Source organism: Typha latifolia, chromosome 5 (genome assembly GCF_019914945.1).
Source record: "Typha latifolia isolate L0001 chromosome 5, TyphaL0001v2, whole genome shotgun sequence".
Taxonomy (NCBI): Eukaryota; Viridiplantae; Streptophyta; class Magnoliopsida; order Poales; family Typhaceae; genus Typha; species Typha latifolia.
In genome coordinates this window covers 15,847,754-15,872,931 of record NC_133090.1, presented here as the reverse complement: position 1 = coordinate 15,872,931, position 25,178 = coordinate 15,847,754, and the positions used below count along the sequence as shown (strand labels likewise).

The 25,178-nt window shown below is 37.1% G+C and overlaps 3 protein-coding genes across 3 annotated transcripts; 1 reads left to right on the top strand and 2 right to left on the bottom strand.

Annotated features, from left to right (window-relative positions):
- Positions 1 to 2,108: 2,108 nt before the first annotated feature.
- On the bottom strand, positions 2,109 to 8,108 carry LOC140788948 (MACPF domain-containing protein CAD1-like). Its single transcript, XM_073138498.1, has 6 exons — positions 7,559 to 8,108; positions 6,417 to 6,655; positions 6,021 to 6,216; positions 5,017 to 5,200; positions 3,685 to 3,848; positions 2,109 to 2,965 (listed from the first exon to the last, which is right to left on the bottom strand). Exons 1-6 carry the CDS (start codon positions 7,865 to 7,867, stop codon positions 2,357 to 2,359), a joined length of 1,701 nt encoding a protein of 566 aa, XP_072994599.1. The 5' UTR covers positions 7,868 to 8,108; the 3' UTR covers positions 2,109 to 2,356.
- A 774-nt stretch (positions 8,109 to 8,882) lies between these two features.
- Positions 8,883 to 13,528, top strand: LOC140789661 (citrate synthase, glyoxysomal-like). Its single transcript, XM_073139439.1, has 13 exons — positions 8,883 to 9,237; positions 9,328 to 9,508; positions 9,583 to 9,668; positions 9,770 to 9,874; positions 10,474 to 10,536; positions 10,669 to 10,778; positions 10,956 to 11,075; positions 11,158 to 11,233; positions 11,684 to 11,757; positions 11,840 to 11,960; positions 12,563 to 12,660; positions 12,728 to 12,851; positions 13,135 to 13,528. The coding sequence occupies exons 1-13, from the start codon at positions 8,989 to 8,991 to the stop codon at positions 13,264 to 13,266; spliced, it is 1,539 nt and encodes a 512-aa protein (XP_072995540.1). The 5' UTR covers positions 8,883 to 8,988; the 3' UTR covers positions 13,267 to 13,528.
- A 244-nt stretch (positions 13,529 to 13,772) lies between these two features.
- Positions 13,773 to 24,873, bottom strand: LOC140789660 (probable LRR receptor-like serine/threonine-protein kinase At1g07650). The gene is given in 25 exon segments (XM_073139438.1): positions 13,773 to 14,348; positions 15,326 to 15,446; positions 15,448 to 15,474; positions 15,912 to 16,146; positions 16,358 to 16,568; positions 16,650 to 16,768; positions 17,315 to 17,458; positions 17,886 to 18,081; positions 18,168 to 18,541; positions 19,768 to 19,826; positions 19,941 to 19,979; positions 20,066 to 20,131; positions 20,929 to 20,994; positions 21,088 to 21,159; positions 22,855 to 22,926; positions 23,009 to 23,080; positions 23,172 to 23,243; positions 23,335 to 23,406; positions 23,526 to 23,597; positions 23,692 to 23,763; positions 23,847 to 23,918; positions 24,003 to 24,074; positions 24,240 to 24,311; positions 24,403 to 24,577; positions 24,655 to 24,873. Coding segments are annotated over 25 exon segments (3,039 nt in total). The 5' UTR covers positions 24,770 to 24,873; the 3' UTR covers positions 13,773 to 13,976.
- Positions 24,874 to 25,178: the final 305 nt, after the last annotated feature.

Here is a 25,178-nt window from a genome sequence, read left to right as displayed (position 1 = left end):
CTACTTGTTACTTTTTTCTTGTGATTTATTTCTTTTTCGGTAATAGTCTCAGTCCAATACCTAGGAAGTCATTTACTTTTCCTGTTCTTTTTTTCTCACAGAAAAAGGAAGCTGTCTTTGTATTGAACTAAATCATGAACACTTGACAATCTAATAATTTCTTTTTTACCTCCAGCCTTTCTCATAGTTGTTGCATTATGGACTCTTTCTCCATCTCAGTGTGATTTCCCTTTGATTCACAGCCATAATAGTGGTGATGATGATTTTCTTTTCTTGTCTTTTGAGAAATATAGTTTTGTTGTTTAACCTCTGTTTCTTTTACAAATGATTGGGAGGTTTTGGTTATATAAAATTATTGTGGTGTGAAATCATATATGTAAAGAGACTGGAGAGGAAGGAACCCCACAAGAATTGCCCTTTACGTCAAATGTCAGTACTTCCTTTTATGCCAATGAAGACTGAAGACTAAAGATTAGAAAAGCTAAAGAACCCTTTCTTGAGGGGTTTTAAATGTTTAGAGCCCAATCTCACATAATAGCTGATGAGATCATGAGTCCCTGCACTTAGTAGTAGTTGATCTTGATTTATTAATCTAATGAAGTATGTCATATGTTAATTATATGATTAGCACCTGGAGGTGCTGCGAGAAGGCTGGAAGTAGTGAAGAAGCCTCATTGTGTGAGGGCCCAATTGCAGCCTTTGTGAGATTCATTTCGCGAATCACGATGCAGGGAGGTCCTTCCGCAGCCAAATCAGTTGTAATGCACAAATAAATTATAATGATCGTTGTTCCCTGTACGTCTATCGTACCATTTAAGTCTATACTATTGTCTGTAAACATATGGATATTCCTTGACCTAGCTGGTGATATCTTTGCTTTAGCTTTTACACCTCATTCTATTATGCATAGTTTTCTCAGGTTTGAATACTTACTTTGGGCACCGGGAAGCCAATCAAGCGATAGATTGGCTTATTAATTGGGATAGATATGATGTTTTGGTTATACTTGAGAATGGAACTTTTTATTTTCAGGTACTTTGTTGTAGCTTTTGGAGCTTTGATGTGGGTGGAAGCTAAATTAATCTGTCTTATTTCTTTTAAAAAAGAAGAAAATTTACTCTGCAGTAAATTCTCTGATTCCTTATGCCAAAATCTTGGTTTCAAAGCACAAAAGCATCTCATAAAATACTTCCCATCCATGAAAGCACCTAACCTGGTCAAAAAAGAGACTCGGAAAGAATGTGGGCTCCAACCCAAAATGTGGGCTCCAGTCAGAGAGAGAGAGAGAGGATACCTTTTTTTTCTTCCCAGCACTAAGCATGCATGGGTTGTTATGCAGCTAGATTAACAACAAACAATCAAGCTTTTAATTCCATTATGTAGCTAGAAATATCCTACATCATTCAGCATCTCATGAGATATAAATGCTAAAAAATAAAAAATAAAAGTCTACCTTTCTATGTTCTTGTATCTGCTAATTGTAGCAGTAGATCGTTGCACTGTTGGTCGGCCTACTCCTACAATAAACAACTATCGTATTTATAGAGAGAGAGAGAGAGAGAGGGAGGCGAGACTTTTGTCTTGGTTGGTAAGAAGGACAGCAGTTTGCACGCAGAGGAAAGCAGTAAGGAGAGTAGTAAATAGTAATCGGCAGAGGGGGCTCACGTGGATCTCAACAGTGATCCAGGATACACCGAGAGCAGTGAGGGTGTCACTGACAAAGAAGAAGGTTGTGCCTTTTAATGCTCACCACTCCTACTGGCGACTTGTGAAGGAGTTCTGCCCCACGCTCTAGAGCTTGGTATGAAAAGGAGAGCGATACTCTTCACTTCGGCGGAACCTTAGCCTGCTCTTCTTCATACAATCATTATTAGGGGTGGAAACTGACTTGGTATCTGATCAAACAGTAACATATACGTATTTATGTGTCATTATCTTTCACTTTTAAAGATAACTTACCCAAGGTGGGGGCATTGTTTTGCATCCCAACCTGAAAATGAAGATATAATTTAACAAAAAAGAGAGATAGAAATGAGTATACAGTACAACAGTGATGATACTTTCACAAAGAAAAACATAAACAACGCATATTAGTAATCACATTAATGTAAGCATAGAAATTTAGACCTATCTGTTCAATCTGTGATAAATTGTACACTGTTTATTATTCAACATGGACTACATGCAATAAACGAGTCCAATCAGCTATAGCAAGCACAATAAACGTAAATGAGAAAACATCTGGGATAAACAATGTTTGATGTCTATGAATGTACATCAAGAACAAAAAAACACCTGCTACCCTCAGAAAGAATGGCATAAACAGTGAAGTGAAAAGAAACTAGTAATCAAAGGTTCAGTAGTTCAATAAGGAATACTTTACACGCACAACAATCTTTCCCTTCTCAACACCCAATTTTGCGCCTGTAACCAACCAGTGCCCTGGCGTATCTTGTGGCCCCTTTGACATCTCCGTCATGTCAACGAGTTTCACAAGCTTAGAGTTTTCATTTGAAGAAGATGAAGAGTCATCTGCTTTCTGTGTCGTGGTCAAAGTATTAGATGGGCTATGATCCCACACTGATCTCCTTATGGTACATCCAGGAACCCTGGAAAATAATAGTTTCAGGTGCAGGACACTCTTGGCACCAAAATCCCACACTCCTAACTGCGCCCCGGTTACAACATGAACACCAGAAAGGTCTCCAATATTTGATTCAGTATTCTCTATTGGTGCGGTGCTGACATGTGCAAAATTTTTCCACTTAATTGGTTCAAACCAACGGCTATCCTGCTCCTCAGGACCTTGCCATCTCGGTGGTCCAATCGCCATGTGAGAGTCCCAGTGAGGTAAGAGGATCTTTGGCAATGACGCAAGATGCTGTAAATGAATGGCAAGCCTGTTTTGCTTGTTTCCTTCTAAGCACAATCTGAGGCCAGTGACTGGCTTACGCCCAACCGAAACCTGCATCCATCCAACTTAAAGTTAGCTCATAAACATACTATTCCAAACTAATGGGCATGTAACTTTGAATAATCCCAACACTTTTAGTACATGTCATCTCTATTGAGGAAATTGTATACTTGGTGGCGATATATTTCCTCATTCAATAGTATGCTGAATTATTAATAACATGCAGATTGACTACCTAATTGATATAATCTGCACCCGTACCAAAAAGATGGTCCTCTCTAGGGGGGATTGCTCTATCATCTCCTTCAGGACAAATAAACAACTGTCTGATTATGCAGCAAGCCTCTACTGATCATAAGCGCCGCCAAATGGGGCCACGTACTTCTACTATGATCTAGCTATATGAACTTCACAATTTCACATGACCAAAGGATAGGAAAAGAAGGCTATGCAGCTCATAGTTGCACAAGGGATTGCCACCTTATCTTGTACCTAATTTTCTTCCAGTTTCTTGCCTAAGATAGTTTTCAATTCTATTTCTGTTATGAATCTTATGTTATATAAATCTTAGCCTAAGAAAATGATTTATGAAAATAAATAATTTTTTCACGACATCTGAATTTTGTCAAAATATTGATTAAAAAGGACGCAAAAACAATACTGAAACTGCAAGATGGCAAATTTACTGAAATAGATAATTGCATCACTTTCACTAAGAACTGATTTATAGCATATCTACAACTAATGCATTTAACAAGATAACTATGTACCTGCTCTGAGCTGATGTAAAGCTTAGGGCCCATTAAGCTAAACTGAAGGGATGGGCATACAGGTTCTTTCCGCTGGTGACCAGGCATACTAACTGGTGCTGGTGCCCAAACTCGCGGTACTTGAAACTCAAAGAAATACTGTAACTCCTCCATTGGAGGCTTGTCTGGAGAAACAGCAATGCTATTTAGAATTTACTAACATGCCAAATGTACTCCAATTTGATAAGCCTGCTTTTTTGCTTATGAAAAGATACTTATGAAACAAAGGAGAAGAATTGTATTGACAGAATGCAGTCAATAAGGAAAATACATCCACCAGGCACATGGTTCTTTGACCTATGCCACTTGGCACATACTTTGGTGAAGGTTTACTGATCATTCTATAAGCAAGCCTCATAAAACATCACCAAGGCATCATGTGACATGAGACACAAACATAGTACAAGATATGCGCATACAGTCTATTAGTAACATAGAGGTTACAGCAATTTAACAAATGTGAGATGCCCTTAAGGTGAATATCCTTTCAAGAGCTAATATAAGTTAAGCAACTGAATACTAGTATGGCTGAATCTTTTACATTGCTTGTCTGCAGTAAGCAAATTCAGGGAGCAGAGTAGACAGTAGTAGTGCATGAAGACGTGTTTTCTGGACTCTCAGGCCTACTAAAGTATCTAAACCAAAACATCAAAAACCAGCTTGTAGGATATATCTTGTATCTCTTGGCCACTTCAGACAAATTGGAGAACCTAGAAGAAAGAATCGAGCTGGATTCTTCAACAATAAGCACAACTTTTCTTTAAGGTGAATTGGACAATGATACATTTCAAAGGGGTTTGGGAGCTTTTTAAGAAGTTCATAGAATATCAAGGTAGTACAGCACTAGCTCTTCAAATAAAGCAAGACATTGTTCAGAACAAAGTACAGTTCAACATTTCCACCTTAATAAGTAAACGCTAATTGTTTACATGTTGGGTATACTAATTTTTTACTACTTTCAGGTCAGACACTCAGAGACCTAGCAGAATTTGTAAGCCTGTGTAATTGGTATGAACACTTAATGAATATTGGGCATACAGCTTTCTGAAATCCTTTCTCTTACCTAGAGTTATGATGATAAGGAACTTCTTACAGTTTCTAAAGATGGATGCCTAAAATGATCATGGATTAGGAAGATTTATTTTAGCGTTCTGAAAACCCTTCTCATTTCATAATATTCTCTACCCAAACCATTTGTCGATAGGCCTCCACTATGAGACACTTCAAGAAAATAAACCATCCAACGACAACTACAAATGAAAAATAAATTTAGCATCTAGGATTATATCTTACACTCCAAATAAAGATTGATTGCATGAGCCAGATATCTAATTCCGGGTACACCATTCAGAAGAGAAACAATGGCGAGAAAGGTCATGTTAATAACATCTGGCGCACGATGAACAGTTCTTGTCCACTCGACATGATTTTGAACAAGATCGCACCCACCTCTCCTCCTAAAGATTACTGTAATGTCCTGCAGAAAAAAAAAAAAACTAGCACTGTCAGCACCCAGCAGTAAACTCCTTTTAGTCCATATCTCTCCAAGTATTTTGGAAAGTGTTGAACTTCATTAACGGCTAGAGAAGATTATATTTGCATTTACAAATAACAATGAAGCCATATGATCAAATAAGGCACCTATTCCCAGAGTCCAATATCATGTCCTATGGGTAGTGCAGTCTTTAATTTTTTGTTACATTGATCTTTTACAGGCATTAACGATTAAGACTAACAATAAGTGATTAGGAGAGCGAATGATCTATATGCATGAGGGGCATGTTCCTCAGGCAATCTACATTAATGATGTTAAATACCTAATTGGCTAATACAGTGAGTTTGATATCTAGCATATGATGCTTAGTACTAATTTGATGTCCTCTTTTCACAAGTGACAAAAACAAAAACAAACTACCTAGGCTGACTCAACTTCGTTGGAAATTCATAACTCATAACATAAATTGAAGTATCGATCGATTCCCATCCGTATCGCTGAAATAGATCGGCTTATACATCTCATTCTTGATCTGATACAATTGATAACGCAATATGTATCATTATTTCAAGCAGTCGATCCCGACCCCAAAACCGATACTTAAAAGTTAGAATCTTGCTCATAAGTGAGAATCCCTTATGACTAGTTTATACTTCTATAATTAAAGGGAAGCTGATGTTGATGAAGATTATGTTTAAAGAACAAATAGCAATAAAAAATTTATTTGAGCATAAATTAGCAAGGTAACATGATCTCTCATGAAATGCATATTATAAATCTAAGTTGGCAATAGAACACTAACCTTCTCATTGTAATTAATGGGATCAGTACTAGACTGATTTTCCAGGTTCAAAAATCTCTGACTCGTAATATCTCTGACATATTTTTCAATGTCCAATGCTGATAACTGAGAGGAACGGTGCTGCTTGATGTACACTTCATCTTTTCCACCAATATTAATAGACACAATGACGTGGGTTCCATAGTTCTCAATAAAGCTGAAATGAAGGACAGGTGAAGTACTTGATAAATTGGGAAGGAACTTAACAGAAAGCTTTGCTAATTTGATATTCTCTACTAAAGTATAGTTTTCAGAAGTTGAAATACACAAAGTCTCCAGTCTAGAGATTGTACATCCAAGAACTAGATCATGTGACAATACCTAGTAACAATGCAAACAAGTTTATTACCTACTAACCTAGCCAAGGATGGGGGATCCCAGCTGCTTGGAACAGCACGCTTGACATCCTCACACAGTACCAGTTCAGGATTCATCAGTTTAACTTCACATAGAGGGACAAGATAACCATCCACTGCTAGAGCTTTAGTTGTAGCAGCATCAATTTTCCAAGAGCCAGTAAAACTGAACATGGAGTTAAAACTACCAAGAGGTACTTTTTCAGATAAACCTGACTTATTGTTGAAATATTCTGCCATCTGAAAACACAGATATGAGCACTGGTAAGTGAGGTTTGAATATTGGAGAATATGTAAGATGTAAATGGAGTCACGAGATGCAATTATCATCAACCATCATAGAGATATTCCAATATACCATCAACTGCTACGAAATGATTTGGTTTGACTTATCTTCCTGTGAATGCAACAGACTACAGATGAAAGCCGCAAAAGCACAAGATTAGAACTGAATCCCAAAATGACTCATGTTGTCCTCACAAATATCAAGCGGAATTACCCTCACAAATTGCAGGTACTACGATGTTAAGAATCAAATTCAAAATGTGGACACTGGACAGCATGATCCACATGGTCTTCTGGATCCTTCACTAATATCCACACCCTGGTGTGTCAGAGAAGGTGAACTAAACCAGTTCTAGTATAGTCTCAAGCAAGATGCAAAAGGAAATCATTCACAAACGAGAACAAATGTTAATCTGCCACTCAAAAATTATAATTATCATAGAAAAGTTCATGATTGTGTTACGACTCATACTTAGCTGCAACCATCGTTCTATTCTTACTTTCGTTATCAACCTGAGACAACAAATGTAAAGGATCACAGCAGCAACTCACTATGATAAGAGCTTATCCTTTATTCACCTTACCAAACAACTCCGAGACCAATCAGGAAGTAAGAATACAAACAAACATTGCAAATTGATGCAACTTATACCACCATTCCTCGCTTTATCTTGGTCAGTTCTTCCAACAATTAGAGAAATACAGCATTACACGTCGTTATCATGATACATAATTAGAAGTAACAAATTATTCCTTAACTCCTTCAGAATCTTACCCATATCCAATTTCAAAGATTAAAAAAAACACAAAAAAATGGAACCCAAATTGGAGAAAAAGTCGGAAGGTATCAAACTTCACCTCCTGGAAGCTAAAGATTGGAGTGGTCTCCCTCCTACTCCTCTCCCCCCAAACGATGTCGACATCAACGGGTGCGCGGAGCACGCCGCCTTCTGAAACCTCCACGTCACGTTTCCGCCCCTCGTCGATGCGGACGAGTCGTGAACCCTTGCAGTAGAGGAGCCTGGTGTCTGCAGTAACATCGAAGCCACGACCCAGCGCCTCCACCGCCTTCGACAGCGTCGCGATCACCGAGCTCGATCGCTCCATGCCCAACAGCCCGGTCTCATCGCGCGGTGTTCGATCCCTTCCCCTCTTGGCTTCCGCCATCCATCTCGAGGACAAGTCGACAAGATGCTCGACGAAACGCCTAATCCAAGTCTTCGATTCTCTCGCAATGGACGGAGAAAGAGGAGATGGGAAATAGGTTTGGCTTTTCGACCCGCGTCGATGGCAGAGGAATTGCGAATAAAGAAACGCGTTTTCTAAAGCGGATTAGGAATTGACCGGTCTACGAACCGACCAACCCCGACGCTGATCTCTTTGGACAATTGGCAGTTGGGGTTAGTCCAACTCCAAGACTTTATGACTCTACTAGTTATTCTAGACCAAATTAACAACCACGTTTTACTAATTATTATCCTATGATTGATAGTAATACCATTTGAGACATCTAATTTCATAGCATATCTTCTTTTTTTTCCTCCTTTGTCTTCAATTAAATATTAGTATCAGATAAATTTACCTGGGAATATAAATCATTGCAGCTTAATATTCATCTGGACATCAAGTTTTTGACCAAACTAGTCTAGTTTTCTTACAAATTTATTTATCGAAATAGTTGGACGCAGGAACTGCTAATCTACCATGTCAATGCCTACTTATTTAGCCGATTTTTTTAAGTAAAAAAAATTTATTAAGGTAAAAATTAAAGTTGAAATAGAGAGAGTTAAAGGATGACAGGTTTGTTTTAGCTCTAGAAGGATATAAGCAGTTCAGTTTGACCATAATTTTGATAGGTCTGTTAAAATCTTTGGTCGTGTCGGCCTCGTTGAAAAGAAACGTTTGAGAGATTGCATTCACGGGCTGGGCCAGTCATGACACCTAGTTCTTAGGCCCACACAGAACGTATTGGGCTTCTTTTTTATTATGTTGGGCCGAATCATAGGTATAAAAAGAAAAAGATTATTTCCATAATTGCTAATCTAATAGAGGATTGTTTTAATAATCCTTCCCCTAATTAAGTTTGTATAACTTTTCCTCATCCTCGTAAGGCAAAGACTGGGAAATAGCACGAGGTTGTCTCTTTAGCCTTATAATAGTATTGATAGATAAACATTAAACATCCTTTAAATGCTTCTAATCTTATTAATTTGTCTTTCTTTCTTCTAGCTTCTCCAAAACTACCGCCTTTCTCCTCTCTCCATCGCTCTCTCTCTCTCCGCTACCAAATGGAAGGAAGCTTCGATCCGACCACTCTAGCTCGAGGACGACTTGCCGTCCTCTCTTCCCACCTCGCTTCCCCTTCGTTCGGTGAGCTCTCGCCGATCCTCGAGGCGTCCCCTGTCTCCGCCAACGGGATCACCGGTTCTCCGGCGGACCTTGCCGGATCTCTAACTGTTGTCGACTGGAGGACTGGCAAGAAGTACGAGATCAAGGTCTCGGACGAAGGAACTGTTAGAGCCACCGACTTGAAGAAGGTTGCTTGTCATCTTATCTCAGTTCCCTTTCCGGGTTCTTGTCTTAATTTTGGGGAATAATTTGCTTCTTATCCTTGTTTGCGACTATAGATAACAACCGGAAAGAACGACAAAGGTCTTAAACTTTACGATCCGGGATATCTTAATACGGCTCCGGTGCGTTCGTCCATCTGTTACATAGATGGAGATGAGGGGATTCTCCGATACAGAGGCTACCCGATTGAGGAATTAGCGGAGAATAGTACGTTCGTTGAGGTCGCTTATCTCCTAAGTGAGTCTCTGATTCGAAGAACTTTTTTTTTCTTGTTCTTTATTGTCAAATCTCTAAATTTTCTTGTGTAATAGTGTATGGGAGTTTGCCCTCTGAGAACCAGTTGGCGGATTGGGAATTTGCGATCTCTCAGCATTCAGCTGTTCCTCAGGGCCTTCTGGTAAGAGCCTTAAATTCTGACGGAAGAGGCTAGTTTGAGACTTTTTTGTAGTAATGTTGTTTAGCTTAGCTAAAGTTTGGTGTATTCTAATGTCTTTGTAGGATATTATCCAGGCCATGCCTCATGATGCGCATCCAATGGGTGTGCTTGTCAGTGCAATGAGTGCCCTTTCTGTTTTCCATCCGGATGCCAATCCTGCGCTAAGAGTTAGTGCTGAGTTAAAATTAAATCTGAGTTTTTTCCCCCTCTTCTGTTTGTGTTTCTCTTTTCCTTCTCTTTTGCTCTGTTTGTATTTGAATAATCAAAAGTATGCAATTTACTAGGAAAAGAAAGTTAAAAATGAGGAGATAGGTTCACATGCACACATATGTGCGTGTTCACACGGACATGAATGCATCAATATGCTGATATACTCGTCTGCTTGTTGCAAAATTTCATATCAATTGAATGCAAATAGGCAATGTTTTATTTCCTTTTTTGTTATTTCTAGGATTAATGTGTCATAAGGATAAGGCTTGATATCCTTGAGATACAACACACCTTCTCAAGGACATCCAATGAGGCCGCTGTCCTCATTAGTCATTACGGTGTAAGGACATGGTTTGTCTCTATTGGAGATTCATGTATTCACAGAACTGGATGTCTGAAGGACACTTGGAACAAACCTCTTTTGTAAGTTCTAATTCATGAGCTATTGAAGTCATAGCTTTTGAAAGATAAATATCTATATATAGATCATATGTACCTAAGATATGCACTGTGGTGATTGTCTGTAGTACTGACTATATATCATTTCTTTCTGTAGGGCCAAAATCTTTACCAGTCAAAGCAAGTGAGAGACAAGCAAATAGTGCGTATACTTGGAAAGGCATGTATTTATTCTCCTTCAGTTTCTAACTTACAAAATGGCATTTTGGTTATGTCAACATCCCTGGTTTATTTGTCTAAACAAGATCTCATTTCTCACCTATTGATAATACATGCTAATTAACATCCACAGGCACCTACAATTGCAGCAGCTGCCTATTTGAGACTCGCTGGAAGGCCTCCTGTGCTTCCTTCAAACAATCTTTCTTACTCAGAAAACTTCTTATATATGTTGGACTCACTGTAAGCTAATCTTCCATGCTTCCCTCTTCGACAGTTATCATAATGGTTATGTTACCAACATTTACTAGTTAACATTTTTTTCTCCTTTTCTTTTACTGAGTTTAAGGAAAACAATGATCTGAGTTACCGTTTGTAGATCGTTGGACCAGTCACTGGCTTATGTTTCTCCTTGTGCAGGGGTGACCGATCGTACAAACCTAACCCTCGACTTGCTCGGGCACTTGACATTCTCTTTATCCTACATGCAGAACACGAGATGAACTGCTCTACTGCTGCTGCAAGACATCTTGCATCAAGGTACCGGCTTCTGGTTTGTAATATACTAATATTAACTTGAACAATTGGAAAGTATGTCTTATATCTGATATTGTGTTGACAGTGGTGTGGATGTCTATACTGCCGTTGCTGGTGCTGTTGGAGCGCTATATGGACCTCTCCATGGTGGGGCAAATGAGGTAGGTAGAACTTAGGTACCCTTGCAGATCATTTCTTTTCTTTTGGGGAGTGGTGCTAGTAGGAATTAGGCAAGTTTGTCTGGCTGATATCTTCAGCTGAAATAATGTTTGTTTCTTGATCAATGGAGTATCCTTGTGCTCAATTGATTAAAGTTGTTTTTGATACTACTTACTAGCAGCTGATATAATTTCAAGGCTTGGTTTAGGGACCATCCTAGGCTTTCATCTGTCTTTTAATGTGCCAGACGCTATTGTCATCATCCTTACATACTTGAATCAGCCAGTTTTCTCTGAACTATGAGTTTCATCAAGTTTAGCATTTGAAATTTAGGTCCTATAATTCTCAGACCTTATCTATACAGCTTGTTGTCTAACTACAAATGTTAATGTAGATTGGTTGCCTGATATATTCTGGACTTTAAGCCATTGATTAGACCACAATACTTGCAGGCTGTCCTTAAAATGCTTAATGAAATTGGAACAGTCGGTAGCATTCCAGAATTCCTTGAAGGTGTGAAAAATAGGTGAGACATTATTTTGCTTATTATATGACAATTGTTAATGCTTCTATGTCATTAATTTCCTCATTTTGTTGGATCTGCATAGAAAGCGAAAGATGTCTGGTTTTGGACATCGAGTGTACAAGAATTATGATCCTCGTGCTAAAGTTATCCGGAAATTAGCAGAAGAGGTCTTTTCAATTGTTGGACATGATCCACTTATTGAGGTACTTTTTTATCTTAATTCTTAAGTATGAATTATATGTACTTTAACAAGTTCTTATTATGGAACCAACTCAATAAGGTTGTGGTTTTTTTGCCTTGACATGTGCAAGTTTCTGATTATTCATGAATGCGCTGGAGTTTAGTATCAGACATTCCATCAGCTCCAGTATATCTGATGTTTTCAAATTTTAATAATTTATCTATTTAACCAGTTCTGCACTTGAAAAACTATATTCTTATAATCATTGTTAGTTTTTCGGAATCATATGTATGCCCTCTCTGGCTTATTGAGCACTCTTTTGTAATAATGAAAAGTTAGTTATATTAGCTTACTGATTTCCTTTCCTGTCATTCTTATTTATTTGCGCCATGGACTTTTTCCTCATGTATAACTTAGATGGGAAAATTGTTGTATATTGTGTATCACAGCTCATTGATGCATCTTAGATTACACTCTAGTCGTTTTACCATGTGCCTAGACTTTGATTTTCTCTTCTTAATTTTGCAATCATACATTAGAAATTTCAATTTGCTATTTCTATATACAATGACCAATTTGGTTATGCTTATTCTGCCAATTACCTTGTCACCATGCTGATTTTAGGTAGCTATAGCATTGGAAAAAGCTGCACTATCTGATGATTACTTTATCAAAAGGAAGCTTTATCCTAATGTTGATTTCTACTCTGGCTTGATCTACCGGTATGCCTTCAATTACTCGTATTTTCCTTTTTGATAGTTGCATTATGAACTAATTGAATTTTAATAGGGCAATGGGATTTCCAACGGAGTTTTTTCCTGTTCTGTTTGCAATCCCTCGAATGGCTGGATATCTTTCACATTGGCGAGAATCACTTGATGATCCTGATACAAAGATTATGAGACCTCAACAGGTCAGTTTCATAATTCATACAAAAGTTCCTTTTAATCTTTTCTTATACTAACGCCATGCTAATGAGATTATGGTTATTATCCTGAAGATGGTAAAATTCCATTGTTGTATTTTTTTTCTTTGTTATCACACCTTTTTCCCACTGGGGAGCCTTTTTAGGCACAGCTGAAAGAGAAGCTTTCACTTTTCATATGTCAGCATTTGACAGTACTTAGTTCAACACTAGTATTTATCATGAGTATCTTATACTTTCTCAAATTTATTCATCTTCTTCTCTGTTCCAGGTCTACACTGGTGTTTGGTTTCGACATTATATGCCTCTCAAGGAGCGAATGCTGTCAACAGAGTCAGACAAGCTAGGTCAGGTCGCAACTTCAAATGCAACTAGGAGGCGGCTGTCGGGGTCCAGCATGTAGCTCAGTTATGAGCTGCAAAAATTAAAATAAAAAAGAATCTGTCTGGCCTAAAATCATAATCCTGGAGTTCATACCAAAGCTCCGGATACGAACGCAGTCATCTTTAAGCAACATAATAATGTGTCCATGTATATTCCTTGCCCATTTAAACATTTCTCCTGTATGCCACTTGCAGTTGTATGATTCTACTGCAGTGATACAGGAGACGAATAATATATGATCATTAAACATATGCTTATTTCAGTTGACCCTTTGCCATTTATACTACATATTTGTCCTTTCTATTCGTTACATGTGATTAACTATGCCTCCATGGCACCAGTCTTGCTGTCTTAGTTTGGTATCTGACTCTTCTGCTGTGAACTGTGAAGTGGGTGATTGCATATTTATTTGCTTATATGTTTTTTTGTCATAACAAAAAGGTCATGAGACCCTTCATAGAAACATTTGAAATTTTGCCTTATACCTGTTGCTTTATTACGGCGGTATTCTAGCTGCAGAAGTACTTAATTGGAAACATTTTTTTACTTGCCCCAGTATCTAGACAGCAAGTATTTTGCTATTGATTAACTTGCATATGTATCCAAGTACACAGGCATTGCTTCCAATGCAACTGCATGCTGGATTTCATATGCAATCACACGTTAATAATGCAGTTATTAATGTCCTGCCAGCTATATACATAAAATGAGAAAAAAAGATTTAACTTGCTAACAAATCTCTGACTCGATCAAATATTGTATACTAGCATCATTTTTGCGGAATGATTCAGACAAATTGATGTGCGACCCACTAATTGAAAAGCTCTGGCTCTCGCTTGGGTTTTGCCAAAAGCTTCTTCTAACTCCTGCAGAGCTTAAGCTGTTGGGTGCAAGGCTGAGACCTGAGAGTAATTGTTGGAGAGGAGTTCGCCCTTCAAGCAGGCTCACCACTTCGGACATGGTAGGTCTTAGTGTTGGCGATGCATTAGTGCACAAAAGAGCTACATTCAACACCACCAGTGCCTCTTCTTTTGAGTACTCCAGTCCGAGGTCTGGATCAACTAGATCCAAAAGGGTCCCCCTCTCTTGAAGAACACAAGCCTGGAGTATAGAAAATAAATGTGGTTAATTCTCAAAAAAAAAAATCATGGAAATATGTATGGCGTAGGACCATTAACAAAATAAATCAATCAGTGTTTGTCCTAAAATTTTCTCTGTAAATTAGTGGCTGTCATTAATTGTAATTTATTTCCTTAAATAGCCAAAAATTTTGCACATAACCCCTCCAAGCAAGTGAAAACCACGAGATTGAGACAGAAGTATTTAGTTAATTTCTTTTGCACCTAACCCACTCACTTCTAAACCCAAAAATGTTCCTCTGCTTTCAGAGTCATTTAAGGAACAATTTCTAAAACATTAGCATTGCCTAAGACTCTAAGTTGGCCTACTCTTTATATGCCAGACCAGGAGAACAATGCATGTTAATCATTCTTTTTTCAGATAATGGGGATTAGCCTTGTAGACAGTATTTATTAACCATAATGATGGAAATGTATATACATTTATTTTTTTAGAAGCTACATTCTATATATCCATGTCTTTGGCCAATATCAGAGGGAAACAACGAATATATCCTGTCAGATATGACCCAAAGTACTATCAAAGTATAAATTAGGACAAAGAAGGAAGGAGGCAAAGGAGAATGTTGACATATTGATGAATAGCCAACTATATAAAAGCAAGGCTCTTTGAATCGGGCTATGCCAATGTAGCACTTCAAATGTTCAAATATCCTAAAAAACTTCTACCTCATCAATTAAGGAATTACATTTACAGAATCATCAGTGTCAGAGGGGCATTATTATAGAGCTAGAAGATGATAAATCCTGACTACAATGGCTTTTATAAAATTTGTCTATGAACACTTAAGCAAAGTCTTGTCTGAGAATAATGATAATGGAGGTGGTTTCTACAATTACTGCATAACCTGAAGGGGTGATATGCAGATACCTCAAATAAAAAACATAAATCATTTCAGTTATATGATTTCCAACATAGGAATAAAGTTCAGAAATTACCCAGTCAAGAAGATAAACAAATTCTTCTTTTGGCCTATAATTTGTGTTGCTCTTTCCACTGACAGTCTCTAAAGCAACTACTCCAAAGCTATAAACATCTGCCTTATCAGTCAAATAACCTCATTGCATATTCAGGAGCCATATAACCTCTGCAATCAAATATAAGGACAATTCAGTGTTGCACTTACACTCATTATACTCATTTAGGAAAGCATCATACTTAAGGAAGCTAGATGAGCCATGTTATTGAAACAATAATGCCAATAATTCCGAGTAACTATTCTTCTAAAAGATCGATAAATAGAGAAATAATCTGGAAATATCTAATCTGTAAGTTCTCAAACTATGGGCCAAGCCAGAAGCAAATTTTCCACCTTGCGCCTTGCACCTTCTATCTTTGTTTCTCTATTCTAACAAAATCAAAACATCATGGACATAGTCACCATTACCGTGATTGCACTGTAAGCAACTTTTTTTTTTGGGTACAGTTCATTATAACATGTTACTACTTATTAGGAATGCAATGGGTGGAATTTTAACTTATTCATGGAAGCCAAAAGAAATTTAATCAATAGAAAGCACTCACATGGTCCCAGCTACTCGAGTACTGATGTGGCTATGATCCTCTTCGTTAAGCTTGGCTAAACCAAAATCTGAAATCTTGGGATTGAGATCTCTATCAAGCAATATATTGCTGGCCTTGATATCCCGGTGTATAATCCTTAGTGTAGACCCTTCATGGAGATGAGCCATACCTCTAGCTATGCCAAGGCAAATCTTGTGTCTTGTTGGCCAATCCAATTTCAATATGCCCTGGGAATCTGTAAGTACAAAAAGTCTAAATTGTTCATGCAAGATTAAAATAGCCGAATTGGCCTACTGCCTTACTTCTTTCACATACTAAATGAAGTTCTTCAAAGTTCAAATGAATTCAAGAATAAATTATTCCTCCTAGTTTTAATCTAATGACAGCATGCTGAATTCAGCAACAGAGATCTAAGAACAAGAAATAATAAGAAAGAGTTAATTTACCAAAAAGAGCACGTGCAAGACAATTGTTTTCCATATACTCGTAGACCAGCAGTAATTGGTTGCCTTCAGTGCAGCAACCATACAGTTTAACCAGGTTAGGATGTTGCAGTGCAGAAATCATGCCTATCTCATTCACAAATTCACGATTTCCTTGCATAGACTTTGATGAAAGCTGCTTGACAGCAATGGTCGTGCCATCCAATAATAAGCCCTGAAATAAAAGTTAAAAAAAGCTTGTTAGCATCGGAAATCAGAGGATCAGAGAATCTTGCTAAAATAACTCAACATGTACCTTGTAAACTGAGCCAAAACCACCTTCACCAATCTTGTTAGCAGCATCAAAGTTCCTAGTTGCTGCTTTGATTTGCAACAAGGTGAAGGAACCAATTTGGAGGTCAAGAGCTCTAAGATCTACTCAGGAAGAAGAATTTAAATATTATAAGACATAGAATGCTACTTCACTTCTGTTTCATGCATTGTCTACACATACATGATATTTTGTGGTAATAACAACTACTTATTTTCAGTTTGTGTGATTTGTAAATAGACAGAGTAGCATTATCTTTGACCTTCCATAATTTCAATAAACAATTATATTCTGAAGTTTCACAAAGGCTACATAAATAATCACAAAAAATACACTAAATATCTTGATAGTTTCTTTCTCAGTCATTAGGAATAGATGATACCCATGCCTGGACTAGCAATTCCGCTATGTACAAGTGTGCACTCATGCAGAGCCATAGAAGCAGTGAGAGAGAGAGAGAGAGAGAGAGAGAGAGAGAGAGAGAGAGAGAGAGGACTTAGGAGAGCAAAGCATAAAATAGAAGTGATGTACTAAACATAAGGAGAAAATCAAATGAATAATTGAGTCTTCTATCAAGATCATGCTCATCTTAGAAGGACTAATTCAGTGATGCTGGAAATGAAATGTATGGATGAGATATGTTCCAATACCTTTGTACATGGAATTGTTTTTCCACCAGATTCCCAATGCCAACAGAGTGAGGAAAAATACCAAAACTGAAATACCAACCCCAAGCATAATATGTATCCTTTTACTAGCAGATGATCCAGAAACTGCATCAGGTGGTTCAAAGTCTGAAAAAGAAGGAAATAAGGCAACATCATCTCCTTATGGAAGTTACATCACAAGAAAAACGAAACTGCACACTGATGAACTACGATCTCATAGGCGGAAAAAAATGAACAATTGGCAAGGGGGATGAATGAAAATTGAGGACATTCTAAAGTTTGAACATCTTTGCAATTTCCATCTCATGCAAGCTGGCAAAGAAGGCATCTAGTATTCTTCGCATAGGTGAAGAATATTGATATGCAATTCTGGAATTAAAGAGTAACTATAAAATAAAAATTCAGTTAACATGACTCTGCTAATTTTTAAGTTAGAACCAAATAGACTATGTAACCTTCCATATTTTGTTCCATGATTTGAGAGATTGGTTGACTAACCTAGAATCCAACCTGAATATTAGTAGCGAAATCACTAAGAAGTGGCATAACATACTAGGTCTCACAGAAATTGCTGATATAAGGGGGCCATAATTTCCCCTCTCTGGGATGCCTTCTGTCCCTTTTCCGGCCCAGTAAAGGTGGATCTTCATCGTGTTATTTGTGACTAATGTAGTAAAAGTCTTTATCACTGGTTTTCCAACTCCACCGGCTGCCTTTTCAATGTTAAAATCCTCTAAGACCATCTTTCCCTGTGATGAACAAAATTTAGCAATCACAAACTCTACCTCCATCCATCAGAAAGATGCGTAGAAAAAAGAAATCATTGTCAATCTACCTGAATAAAGACATTAAATAATCGCTTTCCAAGACTACTAAATGTGTTGTCATTGGTGAAAACTATTTCTGCAAAATGGAGTTCCACTGTATAATTCCCATTCATCATACAAAGGCCATAATAAGTAAGCGAAAGAGGAGAAAGGCGAGCTCCTGTGTACAGTTCTGGGTGGGTCATGGACAGCTTAGATGTACTTGTTGCAATATAATTATCAGCATCAATGGCATTGTCCAAGAAGTTCCCTGTGCTGCTGAATGCCCAGTTTGAACCTAAGTACAACATTGAAGCCCCTCTTGGTTCTTCATCTGCTTCAAACTTTGTTTTGTTGATAGTAACTTCTTTGCCTCCACAATTGATATGTAAAGAGTACTTATCTGTTGACAGTTATTAGCAGTCAAATTGTATGGGCCACAAGGAGTAACAAAAGGAGTTAAGATGATTAAGTTCATATCATGTTCTTGAAAATTAATAAAGCAATTTCATATTAGTTTCCTTTTTCTGATACATCACCTTATTAAATACAACTCGTGTTCTAGTTAGCAGCCTTCTAACAAGAAGAGATATTGATGTGTAATTCATATCAGCAAGTACAGCAAGCTAATGAACCTAAACACAATTTGAGAGAATGTAACCAAGGGCATCAGGGCATGCTGTCTTCAAATTTGGCATTATTATGTACAATCCATTTTGTTCTGATTTGACTTAAAGAGTGTTTTCTGGAATGCAGATTCTCATAATGGAACTTGCGATATAGGATCATGTTGTTGGGCACTCTAAAAGTACTCAATTTTTAGAGAAGTATTCTGAAAGTACTTGGTGCCAACTACACTAGAGAATTTGAGGGAAAAAGTAAAATATTCATTTAGGAAAGATGACTAAGATCATATAAGACTTTTCTTACATTTAGCTGCAAACAATTAAACAGGTTTTACTTCTTGTAGTTGATTTGTGCTTCAAGGAAGTTAATTTTATCAGTTGTGATGCATAAATCTTCACATGGAGTATGCAACTTTAACTTACATTCCATTTTGAAGAGTTAAATTTTCTCATTAACCACCTGGCCTCATTGTCTTTTGGAGTTACATCTCAGTCTGCAAGTTTAGAGTTAAGACTGTTCATGTAATGCATTTTTTCGACTCTTGTTGCTATATGTACTAAAACTTAATTCACAGATTGCTTCTATAAGCACACTAATGGAGCTGTACAAGACATTGAATGATGGTAAGGATAGCAATAGCAAAATTATTGTCAATAAGGATACCAATGAACATTAAAGTTAAAGAAATATAAGGACAATATCGACAGTGAAAGAGACAATGAAGAAATAATGATGACTTAAATAACTGCAAGAAAAAGAATCATAATGGCATAAATATCAATCTGATATTCATCACAATAAGTTAAATAACAAGACAAGTTTTTTTGATAGTTCTTGTTTCATACCATTAAAGATGCAGAGAGGTATGAGAATGATGAACAACTAAGAATCCTTTGAGACAATCATGATAAGAAGAGTTAATATATAAAGGCATTTAGCTTGAGCAGCTTGTCCTCTCCTTATCATACATCTAGTTTGAAATTTATTAATTTTTGTACGTACACTTTCCACCGGAGGCGCTACAGGGGAAGTTACTCTTCAAGCACGAACTGATGTCATTTCTACAATAGAAGATAGAACAAAAGATTTGGCAAGTACTATGTTAGTTAAAGATCTACATGCAAAGAATTTGTGTAATAGCTCTTAATGCATGGAAAATGGGAAAAAGAATATACCTTTTATCCAGTAAATGTGAATAACTCTCTACTACATTACTACAAATTAAAGAAGTAGGAGAGTTATGATTTGTAAATGCAAATCAATGCAAGGAAAAACTAGGTATAAGAGAGAGTGTTCGCACACACTGCTTTGAAGGCATTGGGTAGGGCCTGCATTTCCCAATGTGAAATTATTGAAGGAGATGTCCCTGAATCAAAATTGACAGTAAAACTTTGGTAAAACATAAACGAATATGAAAATTAAAATTGGAGTCAAATCTGAATAATTCAATCAAGTGCTCAGAAGTCAGAAGCTTTATTAAACTATTAATCCGGAGTTGGAGATTTTGAACCCTCTGGCCCAGCAATATATGTAACAACCAGATAATTTGTTATTGCAGGCTTGAAGCCATTCCGCGTAGCCTAGGAATATACGAATTTTCTGTAAACTCACGAATTCTAGAGTTGTTCGATTAGGAATAACTAAGATAGAGTGATAGAAGTCATTCCCTCCATTATGCTGAACATCTTGTCTTGACATCTCTTTAGTTGCACTAAAGGAGAAAGCTGATGCAGGAGACTTTCAGTAGAACGGCCAATAGTAATAAATTCAGCAGAGACAATAGATGATTTATAAGATCTAGTCATCAAGGTCTTAATTCTAGATATTGCTGAAAGACTTTATAGAGTATCAAAAGAAGGGAACTTGAAAATTTCACTAACAAATCAATAATTCACCAGAATCTTCCTGCTCTAACAATGTAAAAACTGCTAATATTTACCAGAAAATTACTCTCTATCTTATCATTCAAGAAACATAGATCCATATATCACAATGCAAACTGGTTATATCAGGGCTATTCATTTTGAACCCACTAACAAATTACAGAAATTTTGCCATTCAGTGAGATACTGAGATTAAACAGTTATCTGCAACCAGATAACATAAGTTGGACACGCTGATTAGAAGGTGGTGATTCAGTAAAATAGTATGTGAAATTCTTACACGTTCTTGTTCCCTTTCAGGATCCATCCTGGTATGTGCTCAGTAAGCATGTTTTCAGTCAGATATCTGCCAGATAATTTTTTTATGGCTACCATCAGAGCAAGAAAATGGAATATAAGTTTCCGAAAGGTAAAGCTGCACGAAATGATTATGACTCACATGAAATCCGCCACACCCAAATTGGAAAAAGAACTTGGAATTTCCCCACTCAATTTGTTAAAGCTTAGATCTCTGCATAGACAATATTCTGAGAAATGAGGTATACCAAGAGAGTGAACAGTTTCATTATAATAAAAACACTAAACAATTATAAGGATTAGGGATCAGTATATATGCACTCCTATACCCCATGATTGCCTAGAGAAACATTATGACAATTAGGACTATGTCAGATCACTAAAATTTAGTAATCCTAAGGCTCACTGCAGTGAGTTGATATAGCTGCATAAGAGTGCAATACATGGTATATAACTACAGGGTGGCCATGAGATGTGTGAAATCAAGTGTGAGCAAACACTCTTCGAACACAAAAGACTAAATAATAATCAAATCTTAAAAATAGATTGATAAATAAAAAATATACTAAACTTTTAAAGTCCTTAATAATCGACTTTCTAAATTCTTACAAAATAACAAGTCCTCATGAGTTAGACGCTTAGCAAGTAACACACTCTATTAAGAATATGTCTAATTACAAATATCAACACATGATATATATAGTAGCATAAAATAAATCATAATGAAATATATAAGTTGTCTTGAAAAATAAATAATTTTCTTATCTCTCATACAAAATTTCAAAATCCAATATATACTAAATTGAATTATAAATCATTTATAATATCTCATATTAAATAAATCAATATAAGAATAATTAATTTCTATTGGAAGTATATGTCATGGAAATCTGCCAAAACTAATAAAATTTCATATTGTCTTTTTAACGACTACTTTGATCAATGTCTACATCGCACTACTAGCCACCATTAGGTTGGTACCCGGGAGTCACCGGGATGAAAATCTAGAAATCTTTTCTCTAATCCCGCCAGACTCACTTAGTAAAATATCGCAACGTTATATTTCAAAAAAAAATTATCTCAACTTATCTTCTTAAAACTTTAGATTCCAATTTATCTTATTATCTTCTTAAAACTTTACATTCCAATTTCTAGCGGATCGAATCCACATGCGGATTATCCGATTTATTTGAATTTTAAAATAATAAGATAAAGTTAAGTAACTAACTTGACTCGACTCGACTTGACTCAATTTAACCTATGTGATCAAATCGTAACATCTAATTCTCTATCGGGTATGACTTTCTTTCTTTTTTTTCTTTTCTAAGCCTCATTTTTTATAGTTAAAAAGATATAAGAGTTCTAATAGGATAAGAATTCTAATTTTTTTTCTTATTTATACATAATAAAAAATAATTTGATTTAATCCAAATCCTAAAGTATCAAGGATAAAACTAAATCCATCATTATCTAAATAATTACCTCTAATTATTTATTTATTTATGAAATTTTGAGTTGTTATAGTTTGGATGAAAAAATGACCACAACTTTGCCAATTAAGGACCCATCATCATTGAGTTGGGTTGAATCGAGCAGTGGGTATGAGAGCCACATCTCTGCCTGTTTTGTGCCAGTATTGGCCCTAAGATCTCATCTGTTTTGCTGAATATCAGACTTTGAATTTTCTAATTCATCCACTGCAATCAGAATAATGAAATATGATGAACACATTCTGAATGTTCGACTAACTAAATTTTCACCATCCGACAGATTTGAAACTTAATATGGACAGAACCTGTTCAGCATGTGCAGTACTCTGACAGAAAGAGATTATGACAGAGAAAATACAAAAAGAAACCAGTGTAGCATTAGCATCATTTGATCAAAAAAGCTGAAGCAATTAACTCACAGCTCCTTTAGTTTCTTCATCATTCCAATATAAGAAGGAATATTCCCATGAATGGAGCAGTTCCTCAGAATCCTACACATTGAACACACCATATTTTAACTCCAAAAAAGCCGCATATGCAGAACTCTTAAAATTTTGTAAGCTAATTTCTCACAGTGTCCTCAAGGATTCCATTCCACTCAAATCTGGGAAGGCCGACCCTTTTCCTCTTAGGTCACTAATCCTCCTAAAGTTCATCAAAACATGAGAAGATTCAATAAAATGGCATCTAATGGAAGGAGGAAGGTTAACTTGAAATATCATTTATATTTCCATACAAATCATTTAAGCTCGTCAATTTTGAAATGCCAGAAGGAATTGGCCCCTCCAGTGAGGAACCTTGGATTCGCCTGCACCAAGATAACTCACACATTTATCACGAATGCCTTTGTCAATTAAAGAACAAGCAAATTTCTCTTAAAGGAGAATGGAGTTGCTTACAATTTCTCCAATTTTGTCCATTTCTGTATGAAATCAGGTATCCTGCCTGAGAAATTGTTACCGGAAATCCTTCTGTTTTTAATACAAGGACAGTATTCTCAAAATAAAAGAGAGTTCTATTCAGATCAATAGACATATTTCAAAAGAAATTAATCAGAAAAAAGGATTAATAATAATGTTAATAGCCTTACAAATCCGTCAAATTGGTTAACTTGGCAAGAGATGCGGGTAGCTCCCCAATGAACTCGTTGGCCGAAAGAACACTAAAATCAAATTGCAAAAGTTACAATATATATATAACGTGGTGCGAGAGAAATTAACCGAATCTAAAAAAATAAAATAGAAGAAAAATCTCACAGCTTCTCCAGATTGACGAGGTCACCGAAATGGGGAGGAAGCGGGCCATGGAAGTTATTTCCCTCAATGCTCCTGCGGAACAACTTCCATATTAACGTGTTGTCCACATAACTAAGCTACGATTCATGGCGCGAAATACTGAAACATTTGCTTACAAATTAGTTAAGGCGATCATCTTAGTCAGCGCCATGGGAAACGGCCCAGATAACCGATTCCCCATTAATGACCTGAATCATATCATTATGCAACAAAAAGATTAATACCACTAAGCTAACCATTAAAGACGGCATTAACTAAATCCGGACACTCACAGGCCCTGTAGCCCCGTCATGAGAGCCCACGAGTTCGGCATTGTACCATTAAGCACGTTTCGGCTCAGGTCGCTGCAATCGAATCAAAGAGTAAAAAATGGGAACAACTTTAGCAGTCGATTTACACATCTAAGAGTTTTCTATAATATGACTAAAATTTAGGTAGTGATTTGGAAAAACGAAGTCTTCATTCTTTATTAATATTCTAATACGATGTGACTATAAATTCTCTCTTACAGCTGCTGGAGATGGCGAAGCACGCCGAACTCAGGCGGAAGCACTCCCGATAGGTTCTGAGATTTTAGAGCTCTGCATCGGAGATCCCCGAAGAAAAGGCAACTTAGAAACGAATTAAGCCAAAAGAGACAAAGTTAGATAGAGATGTTAAGAGAAGATGAACATGGCGGTGATGCGGCAAACGGAGTTGTTCGAGAAGGAGCAATCGCATATGACATGGCTCTCGAGATCTTTAACCGGATCGGGAACCCTCCAATTTCCCTTCCCACTACACGGATCCACGCTGAAATCCCAATCCGCCTTCCCCAGCTTGGACGCGATCCCTCGGAGCGCGTGCACTGCCATTAGAGAAGGGGGAAGAAGGATTAGCCTTAAAAGAGGAGAAATGTAGCTCGAAGAAGTGCGATTTGTGTACCTTCATGTGGATAGAGCTTGGGAAGCGGGGTCGCGAAGGCGTTGGGATACCTAAGAGCGAGAGGAAGGAGATGGAAGAAGAGGAAGAAGAAGAAGGCAAGAGTTTTTGTTCTCATCCTTCGGTTTTCGAGGTTCCAAACTCCAAGTGGAGCTCAAAGAGGCAGTGGCCGCGGGAGTGATAGAGATCGGAAGAGCAAGCTATATATATATACTGCAAATCGCTCCAATGTAGTAGGTCTGTCATCGTTCGATTTATTCTGTTTTCCAAATTTAGGCATCGGTTTAGAAGGGCATTTTGGTACTTTTAGGGAGTGGCAAATGGGCAATAAATTCGTGTTATAGCGCGTGGATTGTCCTACGTAGCATGCTTTCTTTGACTCCTTAACAACAGGAGTCAGCATGAGTCAACATAAGAGTATAAAGAGATGAGCACGCAGGGAAGAGCCGTACTGACTACTGACGCCTGAATGGCCCCCACCACTAAAACCTGCCTCAAAAGAATCATTTTGGACAAAGAGATTGAGA